This window comes from Oncorhynchus clarkii, chromosome 4 (genome assembly GCF_045791955.1).
Source record: "Oncorhynchus clarkii lewisi isolate Uvic-CL-2024 chromosome 4, UVic_Ocla_1.0, whole genome shotgun sequence".
NCBI lineage: Eukaryota > Metazoa > Chordata > Actinopteri > Salmoniformes > Salmonidae > Oncorhynchus > Oncorhynchus clarkii.
Window position 1 is genome coordinate 43252936 of NC_092150.1, and position 21360 is coordinate 43274295.

General features: G+C 43.2%; 1 protein-coding gene across 5 annotated transcripts in view; it reads left to right on the forward strand.

The window, feature by feature from the left end:
- LOC139406828 (DENN domain-containing protein 1B-like) overlaps nt 1-21360 on the forward strand; it is a 196362-nt gene that overhangs the window by 120001 nt on the left and 55001 nt on the right. For 3 of the 5 annotated variants that reach the window (XM_071149894.1, XM_071149895.1, XM_071149896.1), the window contains exons 8-12: nt 1810-1863; nt 2150-2260; nt 8151-8251; nt 16483-16528; nt 17951-18052. In XM_071149894.1, the coding sequence (XP_071005995.1) occupies nt 1810-1863; nt 2150-2260; nt 8151-8251; nt 16483-16528; nt 17951-18052 (414 nt within the window). Of the gene's footprint in view, nt 1-359; nt 420-1809; nt 1864-2149; nt 2261-8150; nt 8252-16482; nt 16529-17950; nt 18053-21360 lie in introns of all 5 variants that reach the window. The other 2 variants (XM_071149892.1, XM_071149893.1) reach the window with 1 other exon arrangement.

Sequence of the window (21360 nt, forward strand, 5' to 3'; positions counted from 1 at the left end):
CCAGTTGCCTTTATTAAGTAATCAATGCATTGCTTAGAAAGGTTAACAAGTGGAATTGTGCTGAATTATGAGGGGGGGAAATACAATTTATTCTGTCATTTTTAGTCTGGCACGCTTTTAATATGCTTTTATTTTTCATTCCCAAGGTTCATTGAGAACACACCGAGAGGAGAGGTTTAGGGTCCAACTGCTTTCTGTAGAAAATACAAGTTAGATTTTTAATTGATGAAGCAGAATCTTCCACAAAAAGTTATTTTTGTTTTTTATCATGACAGCCTTGAAAAACAAAAAAAAAGACGGATCATTGTCCCCTTTCAAGTGTGAACTCTGTTTTGCTCTCTATCGCTCTCACTGTGAAGACCGCGCTGTTGCATATAGCCACTGGGCAAGTACTGAGAGATGCACCAAGCCGGCAGCCGGTGAGTGGAGGAGAAGAATGAGTGAACAAGAGAGCGGGGAGAAAAAGGAGGGAGGGGAGAGAGAGCGAAAGAGATGGGAAATTTTAAACCGCTGCTGCTGCACTAACCGCATGGGAGCTGAGGCTTTCCAATTTGGCCAAAAAAGCCTGGCTATCTTTTTAAATCTCACAAAAGCAAACTATCCTGGGCCTTGGTGTCTGTTTCTTCTCTGGAAAACAATCAAACTTAGTGAATGATTAATGTTGTTCCATGCTACTGTATTCTCTTTCTGAATATTTAAAGTCTATTTTATGGTGCGTGTTTAAAGCAAAGGCAATTGTGCTCAGAAAGTCTCCTTGATGCCTTTCCCGTTAACCCATATTTCATGTTTTTATATAAACATCGATTGAAAAAAAACAACAAAAAAAAACAACAGATAAGCAAACACACAGCGAGGGCCTGGGACTGATGGAACTGAACTGAGAATACAATGATCGTGCTGTGCCGTGGGTTTATAAGGCGACAATAGCCCACCATTCAGACATCAGGCACTGACACCATTCCTGGAGGTGGCGGCATCAATATTATTTGACATTATTCATTGGAACATTGACCAGGCAGCAAATAATGTGACAGTGACGCAGACTCATATATATATATATATATATGAGTCTGCGTCACTGTCACATTATTGATCCTCTCTATATATATAGCACAATATCGCCATCAGCAATTAATTGTTAGGTTACATCATTCGTCTAGGTGAATTGTCATCAGAGGTTGTTTGTGACTGACTCTAGATTTGCCTATTGCTTTAATCACTTTTCCCAGGTGAGGGGGATTGTGGGTTTTGTAGTTTTGGACCAGTGCTTGGTGATGGGTTCTCTGTCTCTGCTCTCTTCTAAGGAGGCAAAATGCTGGGGTTAATTCATTTTATGAGTGTGGACATGCACTTGTATGTGTGTCTGTCATCATATGGTGTGGGTAAAAAAGTATCAAAAGAAGAGCATGACAGGGAGAGAGAAATTGAAAGTGTAAAGAATGGTTAATGGGCTGTCCAGGCCTCTTTGATCCAAACAGTCAACCTGCTCTGCTCCCCCAAAGTGAGACAGGCAGCTCTCTGATCCTCTCAACAACCTGTGTGTGTTTGTGCTTTCTTTAATGCTGAAATAAAGACCTTGTTTCTCACCAGAGAGCTCAATCTTAAATCTATAGGGTATAGGGATCCAGGCTGCCATGTGTGTGCGTGCGTGTGTTGGTGTGTGTATCAGTGCTGCCCTCCTAGCCATGTCAGTACAGACGGAAGCTTAACAATTCCCACAGACAGAGGAGTTCTAGATCACTCTATGAGTGGCGTGCTGCGCTACGTTGCTGACCCTGTCTTCTCTCCGTATACTTTGTGTTTCCTCAGCACTCCTACTTCATAGCCCCAGATATCAACGGCTTGCCCACAATCCCCGAGAGTGTAAGTCTACCCTTCTGGTTTACCAGTGTGCAAGACCTAGATCTTACCCCGTCGAATAGAGCGCAAGATATATTGTGCATTTTTGAATGAAATTGACCATTGAACCGTTTTTTAGTTGGAGACTGCTGTCCATTTGAGTTTTCTGTGAAATACCGTAAACCTATGACCTGAATTTGTAATAATGGTTACGTCCTCGATTTACAGGAAAGAGCCATCCCTAGTGCTCTGAGAAGTGTGTCGTTATAAAGTCACTAACTGTCCTGTCTCCTCTGTTTTCCCAATCCAGAGGAACCTGACAGAGTATTTTGTGGCGGTGGACGTCAACAATATGCTGCATCTGTACGCCAGCATGCTGCACGAAAGACGCATCATCATTACCTCAAGCAAGCTTAGCACTGTGAGTACCTCTTCGTTCTACACTACAGTGTGGTACAGATTCATGCTTTCAGAGGGACATTATACTATCCAGGGTTTATGTTTCTGATTAAACATGGCATTCCTCATTAATATTACAAGCACTTCATCAAAATGTATATCTAAACGTTCACAGTTTGAATGCACATATGCACACAGACACACGCGCGTGCACACACACACACACACATATACACACACACACACACATATACACACACACACACAGACACACACACACACACGGACAGAGTTCAGTGGTCCTCCAGTCATCCGGCTCCTCTATCTCCAGTCTCTGGCAAGTAGTAAAGCCAGCACTAAGCCAGGATTATATTTGACTGTTTGTCTTAAAGTTCTTGCTTTTAATGGCCGACAAACCATAAATTATCAGTTACTAGACGCTCTAACTCTCTTACATTAGTTTATTATCAGTTATTAGGCATTTAAATCTCTGCCGAAGTACCCGTAGAGATCTTTCTCTCTGTGCTTATCATTGTGGCTGGCAGCAGAGCCAAATGTTTATGAGAGGGAGAGCACGAGTGATGTCATCCACGCTCCTATCTCTACCATTCTGCTCCGGTATCTTCCTGCAGGCCGGAATGCTGAACTGGGGAGCGGGGTGGGGAGAGGAACCCAAGGTCTCCCTGAGGATGGAGTGGAGGGATCCGGGGAAGGTGTAGAAAATTACCCAACCCTCAGAGAATTTCACCTCTCTTCCCCTTTCTCCTCATTGGGGCGGCAGGGTAGCCTAGTGGTTAGAGCGTTGGACTAGTAACCGGAAGGTTGCGAGTTCAAACCCCCGAGCTGACAAGGTACAAATCTGTCGTTCTGCCCCTGAACAGGCAGTTAACCCACTGTTCCCAGGCCGTCATTGAAAATAAGAATTTGTTCTTAACTGACTTGCCTGGTTAAATAAAGGTAAAAAAAAAAATAAAAAATAAAAAAAAATCTCTCCCTCTCCTCCACTCACCTCTTCCCACCCCCCACCCCTCAGCATGTCAGCCCCTAAGAGCCCCAGCCGTGCCCACTGACTCCGGGGGTTACAGGGTGTAAATTATCAGAGCCACGGGTGACGGCTGTTTTCTTAGCAGACGGCTGGAAGTGATATTCTGTGTGATTTACAATTTTGCGTCGCGACAAGACAAACTGTCTGAGGTTTATTTAACTTATATGTCGACGCCCATCGTTAGACCACCCATAAGCCTTTATTTGTTCATCTCTCCCTCCCTCCGTCCATCAATCAATACATAAATGCTGTCCTTTTTATTAGTAGAGTGTGTGTTTCTCTCAGTCCATCCCTGGCATTACTTTTAAAGAGTAGTTTGCAGAAAGAAGAGAGCGATTAGGCCTCCATCTGACCCCTGCTACCACTGTCCCTCTGAGAGATGGTGAAAGAGAGAAAAGGAAAGAGAAAGATAGAAATGGAGAGAAGTAGAGGTAGAGAGAGCATGGGAGAGAGACTAGACACAGCATACATTATGTGGGCTCCAGGCAGAGGGCCTGCCTGTGTGTTAGGGCCCCTAGTGATCCCGCTGTGCCAGTGTAGCAGAACATGGCGGCATGCCTGCAAGCGCCCAACAGCAAAGGAATAAATCATGATGGTACAACAATGCATCAGTTGACTTATTGCTGTTTTGTGACCGGAGGTGAGTGGTACCACTGTTTTGAAAGGCGTGTGGTGGTGCGGTGCGATGGCCGAGGCAGTCAGCCGAGCATGCAGGCTTGTCATGCCGCCGTATAATTGTGCTGCATCAGGCCTCCTCTAACTAGTCAGCTGGGAGGCCCGTGTCTTTCATCTTCCCCTCCCCTGGCCTCGCCGGGCCCTGGCCCCCTCGGTAGGCAGTCGGCAGGCCCCTGACAGCAGCCTTCTCATCATGCTGTCAGTATTATGCTAACTAGGACCATCCATCCACCACGGCCCTGAGTGCTAGCTGCCTGCCTGCCTCACCACCGCACAGCGCCTTGGCCCTAAAACTTACTTCTCACTTTTCACTCTCCACTTCTTCTAGTCTATCAACCTCCCTGCTTTCTCTTTCCATCTCCCGTTGCTTTCTTTCTCTCCTACTCCTAGTCGCTCTCTTTCGGTGTCTCTTTCTGCTTTCTCACTCTGTCACCTTTCTTTCCACCTCTTGTTCTCTGTCTGCTTTTTGTCTTTCTTTCCCCTCTTGTCCCTATAGCCACATTTCTTATGGTGGCTGGTGGTTAGTGCATCATCTGTATTCTGTGTTTTTGTTCCCCATTTCTTATTTTGTTGCCGATTTGTTTTTGTGTGTGTGCAGGGGTGGATGTGACTGTGTGTGAGGGTGGCCTGGTGTTACTGCGATGCCCTCTTTCTCCGTGTCTCAGTGCCATCTACTTGTTAGTGGCACACCTGTGTGGCTCTGCACTGATACCAGGCGTTTGTCAACACACAGAGAGAGCAGAGGTAATTGGGTGTCTTCCTTTGGACGAGGAGAGGAGGAGAGAAGAAGGGGAGGAGAGCGAGGGAGGGATAGGGTAGAGGACGTGGTGAGGTGTATGAGGTTGGCGAGAGGGGGAGGGGAGAAGAGGAAAGAGAAGATTGGCGAAAAAGGCAGAAAAGAAGAGTTGAGAATTGAGGTTTGAGGTTTGTTGATGTTGCCTATTCCTCCCCCAGGCCAGTCTAAACGAGTTAAAGAATGGTGTGGGTGAGCGAGTTGTAGCACAGTTACTCAGGGTCCTGTCTTGGTGAACATCACACATAGAGTGTGTGCCTGGTTGTTTGCTTGTTAAAGCAGATGTTGTAAAGGCAGAGCAGCACGCTCATCCGACTAAGACAACCGATTCCTACGGAAGTGTCGTGACATGCTCTTTGATGGCTAACAACGTTGTCTTTGATAGTTACCTGTCTGTTGCCACCCACGCTCCCTGTTCACATCACTGATGAACTGCATTCTTCTGAGCGGCTTGCTTTCACAAATCAGTTCTTAGTACGTTATTAGTTCCTTACCGAGTGCACTATACAATCATAACTGTCTTGAAACAGGTCTCGCAATTAAATTGAATTAATAACAGTGGATATTGTGGGGGGGTGCAAAAAATATTGTTCAATTGACCGAGTTATTTAGGAATAGAATGATCGTTGGTACACAGTGTCCACGGATTGTCTCCTGTTAAGGGGAAATGTTGTGTTAATATGTTCCGTTTCTCTCAGTTTATAGTATTGTGTGTTTAATGTGGTCAGTTTATGTGAGGACTTAGGAGAGCTGTCAGGGCTGGATGGGGATCTGGTGCCTTCAGAAGCAGGCTGTTGCTGTATAATCTCTGACCCATCTGAGACTCACACTCACACACAGACCGAGGCAGAGGCTCATTACTGGGAGGACCCCAGGTCCCAGAGGGCCAAGGCTAGCACCTAAAGCAGCCCTAATCCAGTATTTGTTCTTGGGGACTGTATCTGTGCTGTATCTGTGATTCTCCACTGAATGGAATATTAAGCACCAGGTCTTTTGTGGAGCGTGTAAGCCATTTGGCTCCACACATCTATTATTTATTAGCTTGGCAAATATTTTATAAGGGCTCCTAGCCGCCCGCGACCTGCTCTCTGGTGGAGCCCCTGAGAAGAAAAAAAAAAGAAAGAAAGCGCTTACAAATGTCTATTTTTGATTTAATCGTCTCTAACACCTGTGTGTTAGCTGGCTATAGATAGACATGGGGTTGGTTTGGGTTAAATGTGAGAGGAAGTATGAACTATGTCTTTGGACTCCTACAACCTCATCTTCTTCCTCTCCGGTTGGTAGGGGGAGGAACAAATCACATAAAAAAAAATGTATTTCTTATGTTTATCTTAGTTTCAGTAGAATCCCCCTACCCCCATCCTTAGAAGAGAGATATGCTGTCTTCTCTTTTAACCTGAGAGTAAAGCAGGCCAATTGAGGGCTAAGTGAGCCTCACCTTGAGGACAGGCTGTGGCTGAGATAATTGGAGTTGGTTAGCTATTTTTTTCTGTCCCATTACCTCCTGGTACCAACGGCTGAGCCTCTCTCTGTCTCCCTGAGGAATGGAGTTTGCGTGTGTGTTTGCATGTGTGTGTGCGTGTTTTCTTGTCTGTGTGTGCCTGTTTGTGTGTGTCCGTGTATACAAAGGAGGTGTGCACCGCTGATCCATTGACCTTTCTACATCATTATTTAATAGGTTTATACTGTCACCATTTACTAGGAGAGGAGAGAAAGGCAAGACGGCTTTGATACTCTCCTGTCTCCAACTGATACACTCTCACATTAATATTCACACAATTGATTTATTTCCTCCTTAGAAAAAAAATGTTTGCTGGGGAATTAAATCTGACAGGACGGGAGCATTGTTGTATTTTATTTGAAGGAGGCGGCGAGCCAGTATGCGTATGCAGATATGCGGAGCAAGACACCAATTAAAAGTTGATTAAGCCTTAATGATGGTGGGACTGCAGGAGAGATTGCAGGAGAGTCAATTTATTGCTCCTCTCTCGAAATAAAAAATGAAAACGGTTGAACCTCCCCACCACACACGCACACACGCACACACACACGCACGCACACACACACACACACACACACACACACACACACACACACACACACACACACACACACACACACACACACACACACACACACACACACACACACACACACACCTCATATGTTAAGAGCTACACAGGCGTTCAGGCGCTTTCTTTAAGGGGGGGGGGGGGGGCTTGGTGCTCTTTGTGTCGGTTCAGTTCAGTCGCCAAGCTTGGCCGCGTTTGCTAGCTCGCCGGTCACTTGTGACATTGTGTGTAGTTTGTGTGTGTGTCTGTTGTTCACACTTCCAAGCATAGCGCCTGCTCCCAGGTCCCCGCGGTATTGGCCCAGCCCGTAGCGCTAGCGTTGGCGGTCTCTCTTGGCTAACTCATGTTTCATTCTTTGGCAATTTGCCCTAATGAAGTCCCCACAGAGCCCTCAGACCACTGTTCTCTTTCTATATTTAATCATGTTATTTTAATCTGCAGGATGAGCTAGCTAGGCTGCCCCTGTGTGTGTGTGTGTGTGTGTGTGTGTGTGTGTGTGTGTGTGTGTGTGTGTGTGTGTGTGTGTGTGTGTGTGTGTGTGTGTGTGTGTGTGTGTGTGTGTGTGTACACTAGTGTGTACAAGTGTATACTAGTGTGTGCACGTGCGTGCGCAGGTCATTACAATTACTAGGTAGTCAAGAGCCTGTACAACTCCAGGGTCACAGTCTAAGCTCATCTATTTGTCTTTATACATTATATCCTAAAAGAGGAAATACAACTGTCATTTGAAAATAAACAGTGACTCTTCTGTGTCTATTTTTCTACAATGATAACAAACAGGGGTTAATGTTTTGAGTGTCAGGTCTTTGTTGCCATTCTTTTCATCCTTTATTTCTTGTTGTGTATCCATCACAAGGTTTCATACCACACACACACACACACACACACACACACACACACACTACTCTAACCTGATTGTTATCCATCTTTCAGTCTCTCTTCGTCTATTCGTGTGTGTGTGTGTGTGTGTGTGTGTGTGTGTGTGTGTGTATATGACACCACTATCAAAGCTGTCAGTGTCATGTCTGAGTCTTGTATTGTTGGGATGAAAGCTGAGCTATACATTGGCAACAGTAACACAACAGATCATACCGTCTGTTTTTTTTTGGGGGGGGGGGGGGGTGAACATTTTGGTGTTTTACTAAAGATTGAAGCTCCTTAAAAGGTACATTCAGCAAGATGACATCATCATACACAACGGAGCCAATTGCCATCTTGCTGAATCTACCTTTAAAATGAAAACCAGCAGTAGTTCTAGCCTCGAGTCAGATTTGAGAAAAGTCACGATTGGCTCTGTTATAATATGTTGTGTTTGTCCCTCTCATAGTTAACTGCGTGTGTCCACGGCTCTGCTGCCATGTTGTTCCCCATGAACTGGCAACACATTTACATCCCTGTACTGCCTCCACATCTACTGGACTACTGCTGGTAAGACTCCGCTACTGGCCACACACACACGAGATCTCTTCTTATTCCTCTCACACTATTTTCCAGTGAGGTTTTCCTCCATAATGAACAGTTTGAATGGTCTTCCTACATATTTGATTCCCTGGGCCGGTCAGCACTAAGCTTTCCATGTCTTCACCCTCAGTGGATTTCATTACAACTCATCCAACACTAATCTAACAAGTCTGACTGGATGTTGACTGACCTCAATTTACCTCAATTTGTGGATATATGCAGCACTTAACCTATGGATTCTTGAGTCAGTGCCTAGATATGGCACAGGCATTGAAATAACATATTTATATACATTAATATTATATTCATACACATTTACTGTAATGTTTTTGCATAGTGTAAAACCTGGTGTTCACTGCCAGCTAAACGTGATTCCCAGCACACTGTGAACACCAATCATGAATGGGTTAACACCAAAACGAATGGGTGTTCCCTCCGTCAGATAATCAAATATCTACCAAATCACATTACAACCTCTCAAACAGAGTTAACCATGTGTTATACCATGACTTGAGCATTGTGTGTTTACATGAAAGGGAGAGAGGTTACAGTATTGTGACAGACCTACAGCAGGCCAGCTGTTGTAGAGAGAAAGAGCAGATCTTATTAACCAGCTAACCTGATTGAGGCAGCGGCCACAGAACAGAATAGGACCTACACACAACACTCCCAGCTCTGCCAAGTCCTGGCCCGGTGACGTTCCCCAGTTAGAGTAATCAGGTTTGCTTGGTTGAGAGCAGGCGGCGTTGGTTTCTGGGAAGTGTGTGAGGCGTTAATGATGTTAGACGGTGCAGGCATGTCCTCCCTGGTCCTCTCTGCCGCTAGCTGATTGGGTTACTGGACAGCGCTGAGGCTTGATTAATGATTAACAGTAAATACTGTATGTCTCATTATAGTCTTTAGTTGGTAATAGTCTTAGCTGGAAAATGATATGTTAATAGTGTTATTTGCAACCAACTGTATTTGAAGTTTAAGATGGTTTTGCTAAAGCTACAGTAACATCACTGTAATAAAGAAAAATATATATATTATTTTTTATTTGTTTCATGTTTGATTCTGATCTTTGTGATTCCTCACGAAACCCAGACAACGAAATACCACGAAATGTAATCCATAGAATAGTCCTTAGGAGGAAGGATTGTTGACATGTATTTGATATTTGTATATAAAAGCATAATTGAAGAAAAACATTTCAAAGTTTGCATATTTCTGACATTTTGTCCTTACCAAGGCCTCCTTTAAGACTCCGTGGTGTTTCATCTGTAGGTGCTACAAAGCAATCAGTTGTGTCATTTTAAGTTGTACCGCTTGCTCTGTAATATGAGTCATATGAGTAGTATTTTTATATCACTAATCTTTTACATTAATATATGAATATTGAAAAATATAAAGATGATTATTTGAAATATCCCATTTTTTGATTTGGCAAATGTTTCAATATATTGTTGAACATAATACACTCTACGGGAATATCAAAGTTCCAGAGTGGGATCTCTGGTAGTTTTAAAGTTATGATCCAATTTGTAAGCATTACCAACAGAGTGAATGTGAAAATGGATTCAAAATGGTAGCCCTCTGCTGGTGATTTGCAGGATATTCAACTTATTTTTACAAGTTAAAGGAGGGCTGTGATTGGTTAAATTGCCTACTATGCCAATTCCACAGGCCATAAATGATTAATATTCATAGTGTAGGCAATTTAGGTAAAGTCACCAAAAGTGTTTGCGTGGAAATGGTACACATTGGTGGTCATTGTAATGCAATGCATTTCTTTCTCCGTCTACATGAAATTTGCCATGGCCTTGAATGCATCCTCTCTATGCGCCGTTGATATATCTCACTGGTTTCCAATGGGGAAAATAAATGGGAAAAGGAGATTGAAGTTGCCCGTCTGTGTGTTATTTAAAATCGCTAGGGTCCTTTTAAGATGTCAGGCTTGAAAATCCGTAAAGCCATTTTTACACAGTGAGCTACTACCCAAACCAGATCAAACCAGGCGCATCTGGTTTCAAGTGGCCAAGTCACATCATGTGATCTTCTACTGCGATCTAGTGGACGAACTGGGAATCAAACATGAGATCTGATTACATCAGTGAAAAGGTTACGACTTCAGCTTTCTCCTCATACTGTATGTACAGAGCATTTGGAAAGTATTCAGACCCCTTGACTTTTTCCACATTTTGTTTTGTTACAGACTTATTCTAAAATGGATTAAATTGTTTTCCCCCCTCATCAATCTACTCATAATATCCCATAATGATGAAGAAAAACAGTTTTTTAGAAATGTTTGCAAATGTATCAAAAATTAACATTTTAAATATCAGATTTACGTAACTATTCAGACTCTTTACTCAGTACTTTGTTGAAGCACCGTTGGCAGCGATTACAGCCTCGAGTCGTCTTGGGTATGACGCTACAAGCTTGGCACACCAGTATTTGGGGAATCTCTCCCATACTTTTCTGCAGATCCTCTCAAGCACTGTCAGGTTGGATGGGGACTGTCGCTACACAGCTATTTTCACATCTCAACAGAGATGGTCGATCGGGTTCAAGTCCGGGCTCTGGCTGGGCCATTCAGAGTCTTGTCCCAAAGCCACTCCTGCGTTGTCAGGGCTGTGTGCTTAGGGTCGTTGTCCTGTTAGAAGGTGAACCTTCGCCCCAGTCTGAGGTCCTGAGCTCTCTGGAGCAGGTTTTTAATCAAGGATCTCTCTGTACTTTGCTCCGTTCATTTTTCCCTCGATCCTGACTAGTCTCCCAGTCCCTGCCAATGAAAAACATCCCCACAGCATGATGCTGCCACCAACATGCCTCATCATAGGGATGGTGCCAGGTTTCCTCCAGACGTGACTGTTTCAGGTCAAAGAGTTCAATCTTGATTTCATCAGACCAATCTTGTTTCTCATGGTCTGAGAGTCCTTTAGGTGCCTTTTGGCGAACTCCAAGCGGGCTGTCACTCTACCATAAAGGCCTGATTGGTGGAGTGCAGCAGAGATGGTTGTCCTTCTGGAAGGTTCTCCCATCTCCACAGAGGAACTCTTGAGCTCTGTCAGAGTGACCATCGCAGTCTTGGTCACATCCCTGAACAAGCCCTTCTATCCCGATTGCTCAGTTTGGCCAGGCGGCCAGCTCTAGGAAGAGTCTTATTGATTCCAAACTTTTTACATTTAAGAATGATGGAGGCCACTGTGTTTTGGGAACCTTTGATGCTGCAGAAATGTTTTGGTACTCTTCCCCAGATCGGTGCCACGACACAATCCTGTCTTAGAGCTCTACTGACAATTCCTTCGACCTCATGGCTTGGTTTTTGCTCTGACATGCATGTCAACTGTAGGACCTTATAGACAGGTGTGTGCCTTTCCAAATCATGTACAATTGAATTTACCACAGGTGGACTCCAATCAAGTTGTAGAAACATCTCAAGGATGATCAATGGAAACAGGATGCACCTGAGCTCAATTTCGAGTCTCATAGCAAATGGTCTGAATACTTATGTAAATATTGTTTTGACTTTGTCATTATGGGGTATTGTGTGTAGATTGATGAGGATTTTTATTTATTTAATCCATTGTAGAATAAGGCTGTAACGTAACAAAATGTGGATTAAGGGAAAGGGTTTCGGAAATACTTTCTGAATGCATTCTGTGTGTATGTACTGACGGTCAAAATTTTAGAACACCTACTCATTCAAGGGTTTTTCTTTATTTTTTACTATTTTCTACATTGTAGAATAATAGTGAATACATCAAAACTATGAAATAACACATGGAATCATGTAGCAACCAGAAAATTGTTTAACAAATCAATCAAATATATTTTACATTTAAGATTCTTCAAAGCCACCCTTTGCATTGATGACAGCCTTGCACACTCTTGGCATTCTCTTAACCAGCTAAATGATGTAGTCACTTGGAATGCATTTCAATTAACAGGTGTGCCTTGTTAAAATATACTTTGTGGACTTTCTTTCCTTCTTAATGCGTTTGAACCAATCAGTTGTGTTGTGACAAGGTAGGGGTGTGGTATACATTTGGTAAAAGACCAAGTCAATCAATCAATCAATCAAATGTATTTATAAAGCATCAGCTGATGTCACAAAGTGCTGTACAGAAACCCAGCCTAAAACCCCAAACAGCAAGCAATGCAGGTGTAGAAGCGCGGTGGCTAGGAAAAACTCCCTAGAAAGGCCGGGACCTAGGAAGAAACCTGTAGAGGAACCAGGCTATGAGGGGTGGCCAGTCCTCTTATGGCTCTGCCGAGTGGAGATTATAACAGAACATGGCCAATATGTTCAAATGTTCATAAATGACAGGTCAATACCTCAGGAGTAAATGTTGGCTTTTCATAGCTGATCATTCAGAGTATCTCTACCGCTCCTGCTGTCTCTAGAGAGTTGAAAACACCAGGTCTGGGACAAGTAGCACGTCTGATGAACAGGTCAGGGTTCCTTAGCCGCAGGCAGAACAGTTGATATTGGAGCAGCAGCTCAACCAGGTGGACTGGGGACAGGAAGGAGTCATTAGGCCAGGTAGTCCTGAGGCATGGTCCTAGGGCTCAGGTCTTCCGAGAGAGAGGGAAAGAAAGAAAAAGAAAGAGATTTAGAGAGAGCATACTTAAATTCACACAGGACACCGAATAAGACAGGAGAAATACTCCAGATATAACAGACTGACTCTAGCCCCCCGACACAAACTATTGCAGCATAAATACTGGAGGCTGAGACAGGAGGGATTGGGAGACACTGTGGCCCCATCCAACGATACCCCCGGACAGGGCCAAACAGGCAGGATGTAACCTCACCCCTTATGCCAAAGCACAGCCCCCACACCACTAGAGGGATATCTTCAACAACCAACTTACCATCCTGAGACAAGGCTGAGTATAGCACACAAAGATCTCCCCCTCTTCACAAACCCAAGGGGTGGCGCCAACCCGGACAGTAAGATCGCGTCCCAGTGGAGAGAGGGGAACCGGCCATGCAGAGACAGCAAGGGCGGTTCGTTGCACAAGTGCCTTTATGTTCACCTTCAGACTATACTCAATCATAGGACATACTGAAGAGATGAGTCTTCAATAAAGACTTAAAGGTCGAGACCAAGTCTGCATCTCTCACATGGATAGGCAGACCATTCCATAAAAATGGAGCTCTATAGGAGAAAGCTCTGCCTCCAGCTGTTTGCTTAGAAATTCTAGGGACAGTAAGGAGGTTTGCGTATTGTGATAGTAGCGTACGTGTAGGTATGTACGGCAGGACCAAATCGGAAAGATAGGTAGGAGCAAGCCCATGTAATGCTTTGTAGGTTAGCAGTAAAACCTTGACATTAGCCCTTGCTTTAACAGGAAGCCAGTGTAGGGAGGCTAGCACTGGAGTAATATGATCTCATTTTTTGGTTCTAGTCAAGATTCTAGCAGCCGTGTTTAGCAATAAGTTCATTTAGTGCTTTATCCGGGTAGCCGGAAAGTAGAACATTGCAGTAGTCTAATCTAGAAGTGACAAAAGCTTAAGATTTTTGCAATATTACGTAGATGGAAAAAAGCTGTCCTTGAAATGGTCTTGATATGTTTGTCAAAAGAGAGATCAGGGTCCAGAGTAACCGCCGAGATCTTTCATAGTTTTATTTGAGACGACTGTACAACCATCAAGATTAATTGTCAGATTCAACAGAATATCTCTTTGTTTCTTGGGACCTAGAACTAGCGTCTCTGTTTTGTCCGAGTTTAAAAGTAGAACATTTGCCGCCATCCGCTTCCTTATGTCTGAAACACAGGCTTCCAGGGAGGGCAATTTTGGGGCTTCACCATGTTTCATCGAAATGTACAGCTGTGCGTCGTCCGCATAGCAGTGAAAGTTAACATTATGTTTCCAAATGACATCAACAATAAATAAAATATATAGTGAAAACAGTAATTGCCCTAAAACAAAGCCTTGAGGAACACCGAAATTTACAGTTGATTTGTCAGAGGCCAAACCATCTACAGTGACAAACTGACATTTTTCTGACAGATCAGATCTAAACCAGGCCAGAACTTGTCCGTGTAGACCAATTTGGGTTTCCAATCTCTCCAAAAGAATGTGGTGATCGATGGTATCAAAAGCAGCACTAAGGTCTAGGAGCACGAGGACAGATGCAGAGCCTCGGTCTGACGCCATTAAAAGGTCATTTACCACCTCCACAAGTGCAGTCTCAGTGCTATGATGGGGTCTAAAACCAGACTCTATACATTGTTTGTCTTCAGGAAGGCAGTGAGTTGCTGTGCAACAGCTTTTTCAAAAATAATTTAGAGGAATGGGAGATTCGATTTAGGCCGATTTGAGTTTTTTATATTTTCTGGGTCAAGGTTTGGCTTTTTCAAGAGAGGCTTTATTACTGACACTTTTAGTGAGTTTGCTACACATCTGGTGGATAGAGAGACGTTTATTATGTTCAACATAGGAAGGCCAAGCACAGGAAGTGGCTCTTTCAGTAGTTTAGTTGTAATAGGGTCCAGCATGTAGCTTGAAGGTTTAGAGGCCATGATTATTTTCAGCAATGTGTCAAGGGATATGGTATTAAAAAAACGTGAGTGCCTCCCTTGATACTAGGTCCTGGCAGTGTTGTGCAGACTCAGGACAACTGAGCTTTGGAGGAATATGCAGGTTTAAAGAGGAGCTTTCTAATGATCATGATGTTTTTGTCAAAGAAGTTCATGAATTTATCACTGCTGAAGTTAAAGCCATCCTCTTTTGGGGAATGCTGCTTTTTAGTTAGCTTTGCGACAGTATCAAAAATAAATGTTGGATTGATCTTATTTTCCTCGTTTAAGTTGGAAAAATAGTGAGTGATCTTTGTTACTGCACGGTACTGTCTTCCAAGTTAGTCGGAAGACTAGTTTGGTGTAACGCCATTTCCGTTACAATTTTCTGGAGGCTTGCTTCAGAGCTCGGGTACTTTCTGTATATTATTTTATGTATTTTATGTCAAGAACAGCTCAATAAGCAAAGAGAAACGACAGTCCATCATTAGTTTAAGACATGAAGGTCAGTCAATGCGGAACATTTCAAGAACATTGAAAGTTCAGTGCAGTCGCAAAAACCATCAAGCTCTATGATGAAACTGGCTCTCATGAGGACCGCCACAGGGAAAGAAGACCCAAAGTTACCTCTGCTGCAGAGGACAAGTTCATTAGAGTTACCAGCCTCAGAAATTGCAGCCCAAATGAATGCTTCAAGTAACCAACACATCTCAACATCAACTGTTCAGAGGAGACTGCATGAATCAGGCCTTCATAGTTGAATATCTGCAAAGAAACCACAACTAAAGGACACAAATAAGAAGAAGAGACTTGCCTGGGCCAGGAAACACAAGCAATGGACATTAGACCGGTGGAAATCTGTCCTTTGGTCTGATGAGTCCAAACGTTTGATTTTTGGTTCCAACCACCGTGTCTTTGTGTGACGCAGAGAAGGTGAACGAATGATCTCTGCATGTGTGGTTCCCACCGTGTAGCATGGAGGAGGTGTGATGGTGTGGGGGTGATTTTCTGGTGACACTGGCAGTGATTTATTTAGAATTCAAGGCACACTTAACCAGCATGGCTACCACAGCATTCTGCAGCGATACGCCATCCCATCTGGTTTGCGCTTAGTGTGAGTCTAATTTGTTTTTCAACAGGACAATGACCCAGTACACCTCCAGACTGTGTAAGGGCTATTTGACCAAAAAGGAGAGTGATGGAGTGCTGCATCAGATGACCTGGCCTCCACAATCACAGAACCTCAACCCAATTGAGATGTTTTGGGATGAGTTGGACTGCAGAGTAAAGGAAAAGCAACCAACAAGTGCTCATTATATGTAGGAACTCCTTCAAGAATGTTGGAAAAGCATTCTTCATGAAGCTGGTTGAGAGAATGCCTAGAGTGTGCAACGCTATCATCAAGGAATCTAAAATATGTTTACTATTATTCTACAATATTACTGTGTGTGTGTGTGTGTGTGTGTGTGTGTGTGTGTGTGTGTGTGTGTGTGTGTGTGTGTGTGTGTGTGTGTGTGTGTGTGTGTGTGTGTGTGTGTGTGTGTGTGTGTGTGTGTGTGTGTGTGTGTGTGTGTGTGTGTGTGTGTGTGTGTATAAAATGCATTAATTATTTCACCCAGTCGTCATTTTATAATTAATAATTTAGTCCTGACTCAGATCCTTCTTTCAAATTCTCTCTTCCCTACTAGTGCCCCCATGCCATACCTTGTGGGAGTTCATCTCAGTCTGCTGGAGGTAAGTCAAACAATCGCAGACACATCATATTATATCTAAATTAGAATCTGATTCTGAAACTCTCCCGCTATATTTTATTAAATGTATTGTGATTTGGTTATTTCATTTAAAAAAAATGTTGTATCTAGTTTTTAAATGTTTTTGTCACTGTGTAGTGGGTGTGTGCAGTATATAAGTGTGATCAAAACAGCTGTGATTGCAGCTGTGAGAATGAATTAAACTGTGAACTTCATAACGATGCAATATTTACATTGACGTACCCAACACTGGAAACCAAATCAAAAGGATATTGACAATGCTTTTCCTTTTCTGCCGCTAGTTTTTTATCTGTTGTGTGCATGCTTACCAATTTAAGACACAAATAAATGACAGAGAAAAATACAGTTTTTACAAACAAAGAGCTTTTGTGCTTCGTTATTGAGAGCTGGTGTGTTGGTCGGGGGTAGACCCGTCACCGCGTGTGTGTGTGTGTGTGACGTTCCTGGCAGTAGCGGTATTCATCACACACTGTACCAGTGACAGACCCTCTCTCGTGCACTGCCAGATCAGCATGCAAGCCTCCGCAGCCACCACTGTCACACAAGTGTGTGTTTGTTGTGTACGACTGTGTGTGTGTACTGTATGTGCCTGTATGTTTGCTAGTGTGTGTCTGTGTGTGCATATCTGCGTCAGTGTGTGTATATGAGAGTCTCCGTATCTCAGACTATCACATACAAAAGTGACAAACTCGAGATCTCCAGCCCCACCTGCCTACTGAGCACCACATACAGATCCGTGTGGTTTGTAGCTATCAGGAAGACTCCAGCCCAGCACAGCAGACTACTGTTGAGGCATCAGGATTTACGCTGCTAGAAAATGTTTGCAGACTTTGAATGTTTGCTGTGTGCCCTTTTTTCATTTTGGTGTATTTGTCTGTGTGTGTGTGTGTGTGTGTGTGTGGAGCAAATTTGTTTTTGACTGTAGTTTTAAATGTTACTTGTCAGTGTATTTAAATCTAAAACACTCTGGCTGTAAGATGAGAATGTGGGTTGGAGGTTATAAAAAAGGTCTGTGTGACTTATTATAATGACCTGTGAAATATTTGCGGCACTGTATCAAGTTCTGGAACAATAAAAACTGTAATTGTTCCATTAAAAACACTCTGAGATTAATAAATACGGTCTGTGTTTCAATTTCTTCAGCTTTTTGGGGGGAGGGAGAATTATTTTTCCAACCACAAACTTTTGCTGGTGTGTGTGAGGGATAATTATTTCTTTATGATGATTGGTGTGTGTGAGGGATACTTGTTTCTTTATGATGATTGGTGTGTGTGAGGGATAGTTGTTTCTTTATGATGATTGGTGTGTGTGAGGGATAATTGTTTCTTTATGATGATTGGTGTGTGTGCGTGTTTAGCTGACGACCTGTGTTTTGTCCTCTCAGAGAGTGCGCAGCAGGTCATTGGAGGATGTAGTGATTCTGAATGTGGACACCAACACACTGGAGAGCCCCCAGGATGACCTGCAGAACCTGCCCAGCGACGTGGTGAGCCCACACACACACACACACACTCAAACACACAGTCTCCCTCCCGCCATCATTCTTATTACACATGCACATACAGTACCAGTCAAAAGTTTGGACCCACCTACTCATTCAAGGGTTTTTCTTTATTTTTACTATTTTCTACATTGTGATGGAGTGCTGCATCAGATGACCTGGCCTCTACAATCACCCGGCCTCAACCCAATTGAGATGGTTTGGGATGAGTTGGACCGCAGAGTGAAGGAAAAGCAGCCAACAAGTGCTCAGCATATGTGGGAGCTCCTTCAATGCTGCATTCAAGGAAAAGTTGGTTGAGAGAATGCCAAGAGTGTGCAAGCTGTCATCAAGGCAAAGGGTGGCTACTTTGAAGAATTTAAAATATATTTTGATTTGTTTAACACTTTTTGGTTACTACATGATTCCATATGTGTTATTTCATAGTTTTGATGTCTTCACTATTATTCTACAATGTAGAAAATATTAAAAATAAAGAAAAACCCTTGAATGAGTAGGTGTGTCCAAACTTTTGACTGGTACTATATGCAGAGGTTCTTTCACACCTACTCTCTTGTTTCTCTCTCACACACACACTCACCATCTTGCACTTATACCTACAGTATTCACACACTCCTCCATTCACACCTTCCTTCTCTTTTCCCGCTTTCTTTCTCTCATTCATCAACACAAGTAGTACAGTGCATTGGGAAAGTGTTCACACCCCTTCACTTTTCCCACATTTTGTTATGTTACAGCCTTATGCTAAAATGGATTAAATAAAACAAATTCTCATCAATGTACACACAATACCCCAGAATGACAAAGCGAAAGAGAAATACCTTATTTACATAAGTATTCAGACCCTTTGCTATGAGACTCGAAATTGAGCTCAGGTGCATCCTGTTTCCATTGATCATCCTTGAGATGTTTCTGCAACTTCATTGGAGTCCACCTGTGGTAAATTAAATTGATTGGACATGATTTGGACACCTGTCTTTATAAGGTCCCACAGTTGACAGTGTATGCCAGAGTAAAAACCAAGCCATGAGGTCGAAGGAATTGTCCAAATTCTTCTTTACAATGACGGCCTACCGGGGAACAGTGAGTTAACTTAACTGCCTTGTTCAGGGGCAGAATAACAGATTTTTACCTTGTCAGCTCGGGGATTTGATCCAGCAACCTTTTGAGTACTGGCCCAACGCTCTAACCACTAGGCTACCTGTGTCATACCCAAAAAGACTCGAGGCTGTAATCACTGCCTAAGGTGCTTCAACAAAGTACTGATTAGAGGGACTGAATACTTATGTAAACGTGATATTTAAGTTTTTATTTTTAATACATTAGCAAACATTTCTTAACCTGTTTTTCCTTAGTCATTATGGGGTGTTGTGTGTAGATTGATGAGGGAAAAAAATACAATTTAATCCATTTTAGAATAAGGCTGTAACATAACAAAATGTGGAAAAAGTCAAGGGGTCTGAATACTTTCCGAATGCATTGTAAATCCATGTCTTCTTCAGGATGTACACACACACTCTTCCTCACTTGTCTAACCAACCCTGTCCCCCCCACCCCCCTGGTCTTTAGCAGCGTTTTTGGGAAATTCTGCAATGCAAACATGCACATACAAATACACACACTGAAAGGCAAGCAGCATTCATCAGCCATCAGATCTGTGGAAACATCTCTCCCCTTCATCTCCCTCTATTCTAATCATTATTCCTCAAAGACTGCTTTTTCTGCCTGCCCAGTGGCACGTCTCCGGGAACGACAGAGCGAGAAAGACTGTTTGAGAAGGGACGGAGGGAGAGGAGGAAAGACTGGGTTTGTGGCAGCAGGGAAAGAGAGAGAGAGAAGAAGGGGGCCAATTACCAGTGGTGTCTCTACAGCCACCTGCCAGCTCCATCTCTTTAATTAATGTAGCACTGACACCGGTCAGTGCAACAGGAAACCAGGGTCACACACACACATGCATGCCTGTCATCCCTCCGTTTGAATCACGCAGGAGGCTGTTTGTTTCCTTCCTCTCTAGGGGGGATTTAATACTCCTTGTGAAGCTGTGTGTGTGTGTGTGTGTGTGTGTGTGTGTGTGTGGGTACTGTACTCATACAGACACACACACGCGTGTGCACACAGGCGCACACACACACATACACACACACACACACACAGAGCCCTAATAGTATACCTATACCTGCAGTACGGCTACTTCTCTCTCTCTCTCTCTCTGACTGTGCAGCAGCCCGCCTCTCTGTGCCCAGGGACTCCAATCCTAAATTAAAGCGCAAACTGAGTCTGTCATAAAAGGGAGATGGCTCTTTTGAATCCGACAGGCAACAGAGAAAAGCCTTTGTCTTTGTCGTCTGCTAAATTAAGTGGCGGCTTTGATCCTCGAGCTCGCCATTTCCCTCCGACTAATCACAGAACACACTCTTCATATCACGGCGAATTACACCGCCTGAAACAAGATGTGTCACCTACTACAGTACAGTACCATCATATATTTATTACAGAAAAAAAAATCAAAAAAACATTCTCTCTCTCCTGCCCCCTCATCGCTAGGGGTGATGTAGATGAATCAGGAAAAGAGCAGGTACTAATTGCGGGGAATTCCAAGTCCCTTGTTAGTTTGCTCGTTAGACTGGAAGGACGTGCCACATGGCATCTGATAATTGTGTTTACATACAGTAGGATGGTTGAGAGGCATTGCTCAGTTCGTCAGAACCAACGGCCGGGGAACTGAAGGCTTAATTAAAAGAGTCTGTCTTAATCTCAGAATAAGAAACTGTTAACTGGCTGCTTGAGATTAAGGTCATAGAACTGTTATTGCAAACAAAGTGAAGTCTTTATAGAACTGTCATAACTTTATACAGCTAAAATGATTAGACACTTCATTTACCTGTTCTCGCTGACTATACTGTGGCTTCCTAATGAATAGAACGGCTTGGAACTGCCATGACAGCATACGCTAAACCGATCAAGAGCCGTTAGCATTTAAGAGGAAGAATGTACAGTAATTAAATTGGTACTGTTAATATGAATTTATCAGGAGCAAACTGCATTAGTAGATAAAGATTAGCAGACCTGATAACCTGCATCTCCTTCCACCTCAGCATTATCTAACCTGCGATTCAGATAGTGAGAGTTTTCTACAAGTTATCCACATTTAGAAAATCCAATGCCTCATTCCTTCCATAAAGCCAAGTATATTAAAATAGATTAAGGGGCACATTTTTTGGTTTGAGTGTTTCAAGTATATAAAGTTGCTGCGGAACAACTTTGTGCATCAAATCAAATAACATTTTATTAGT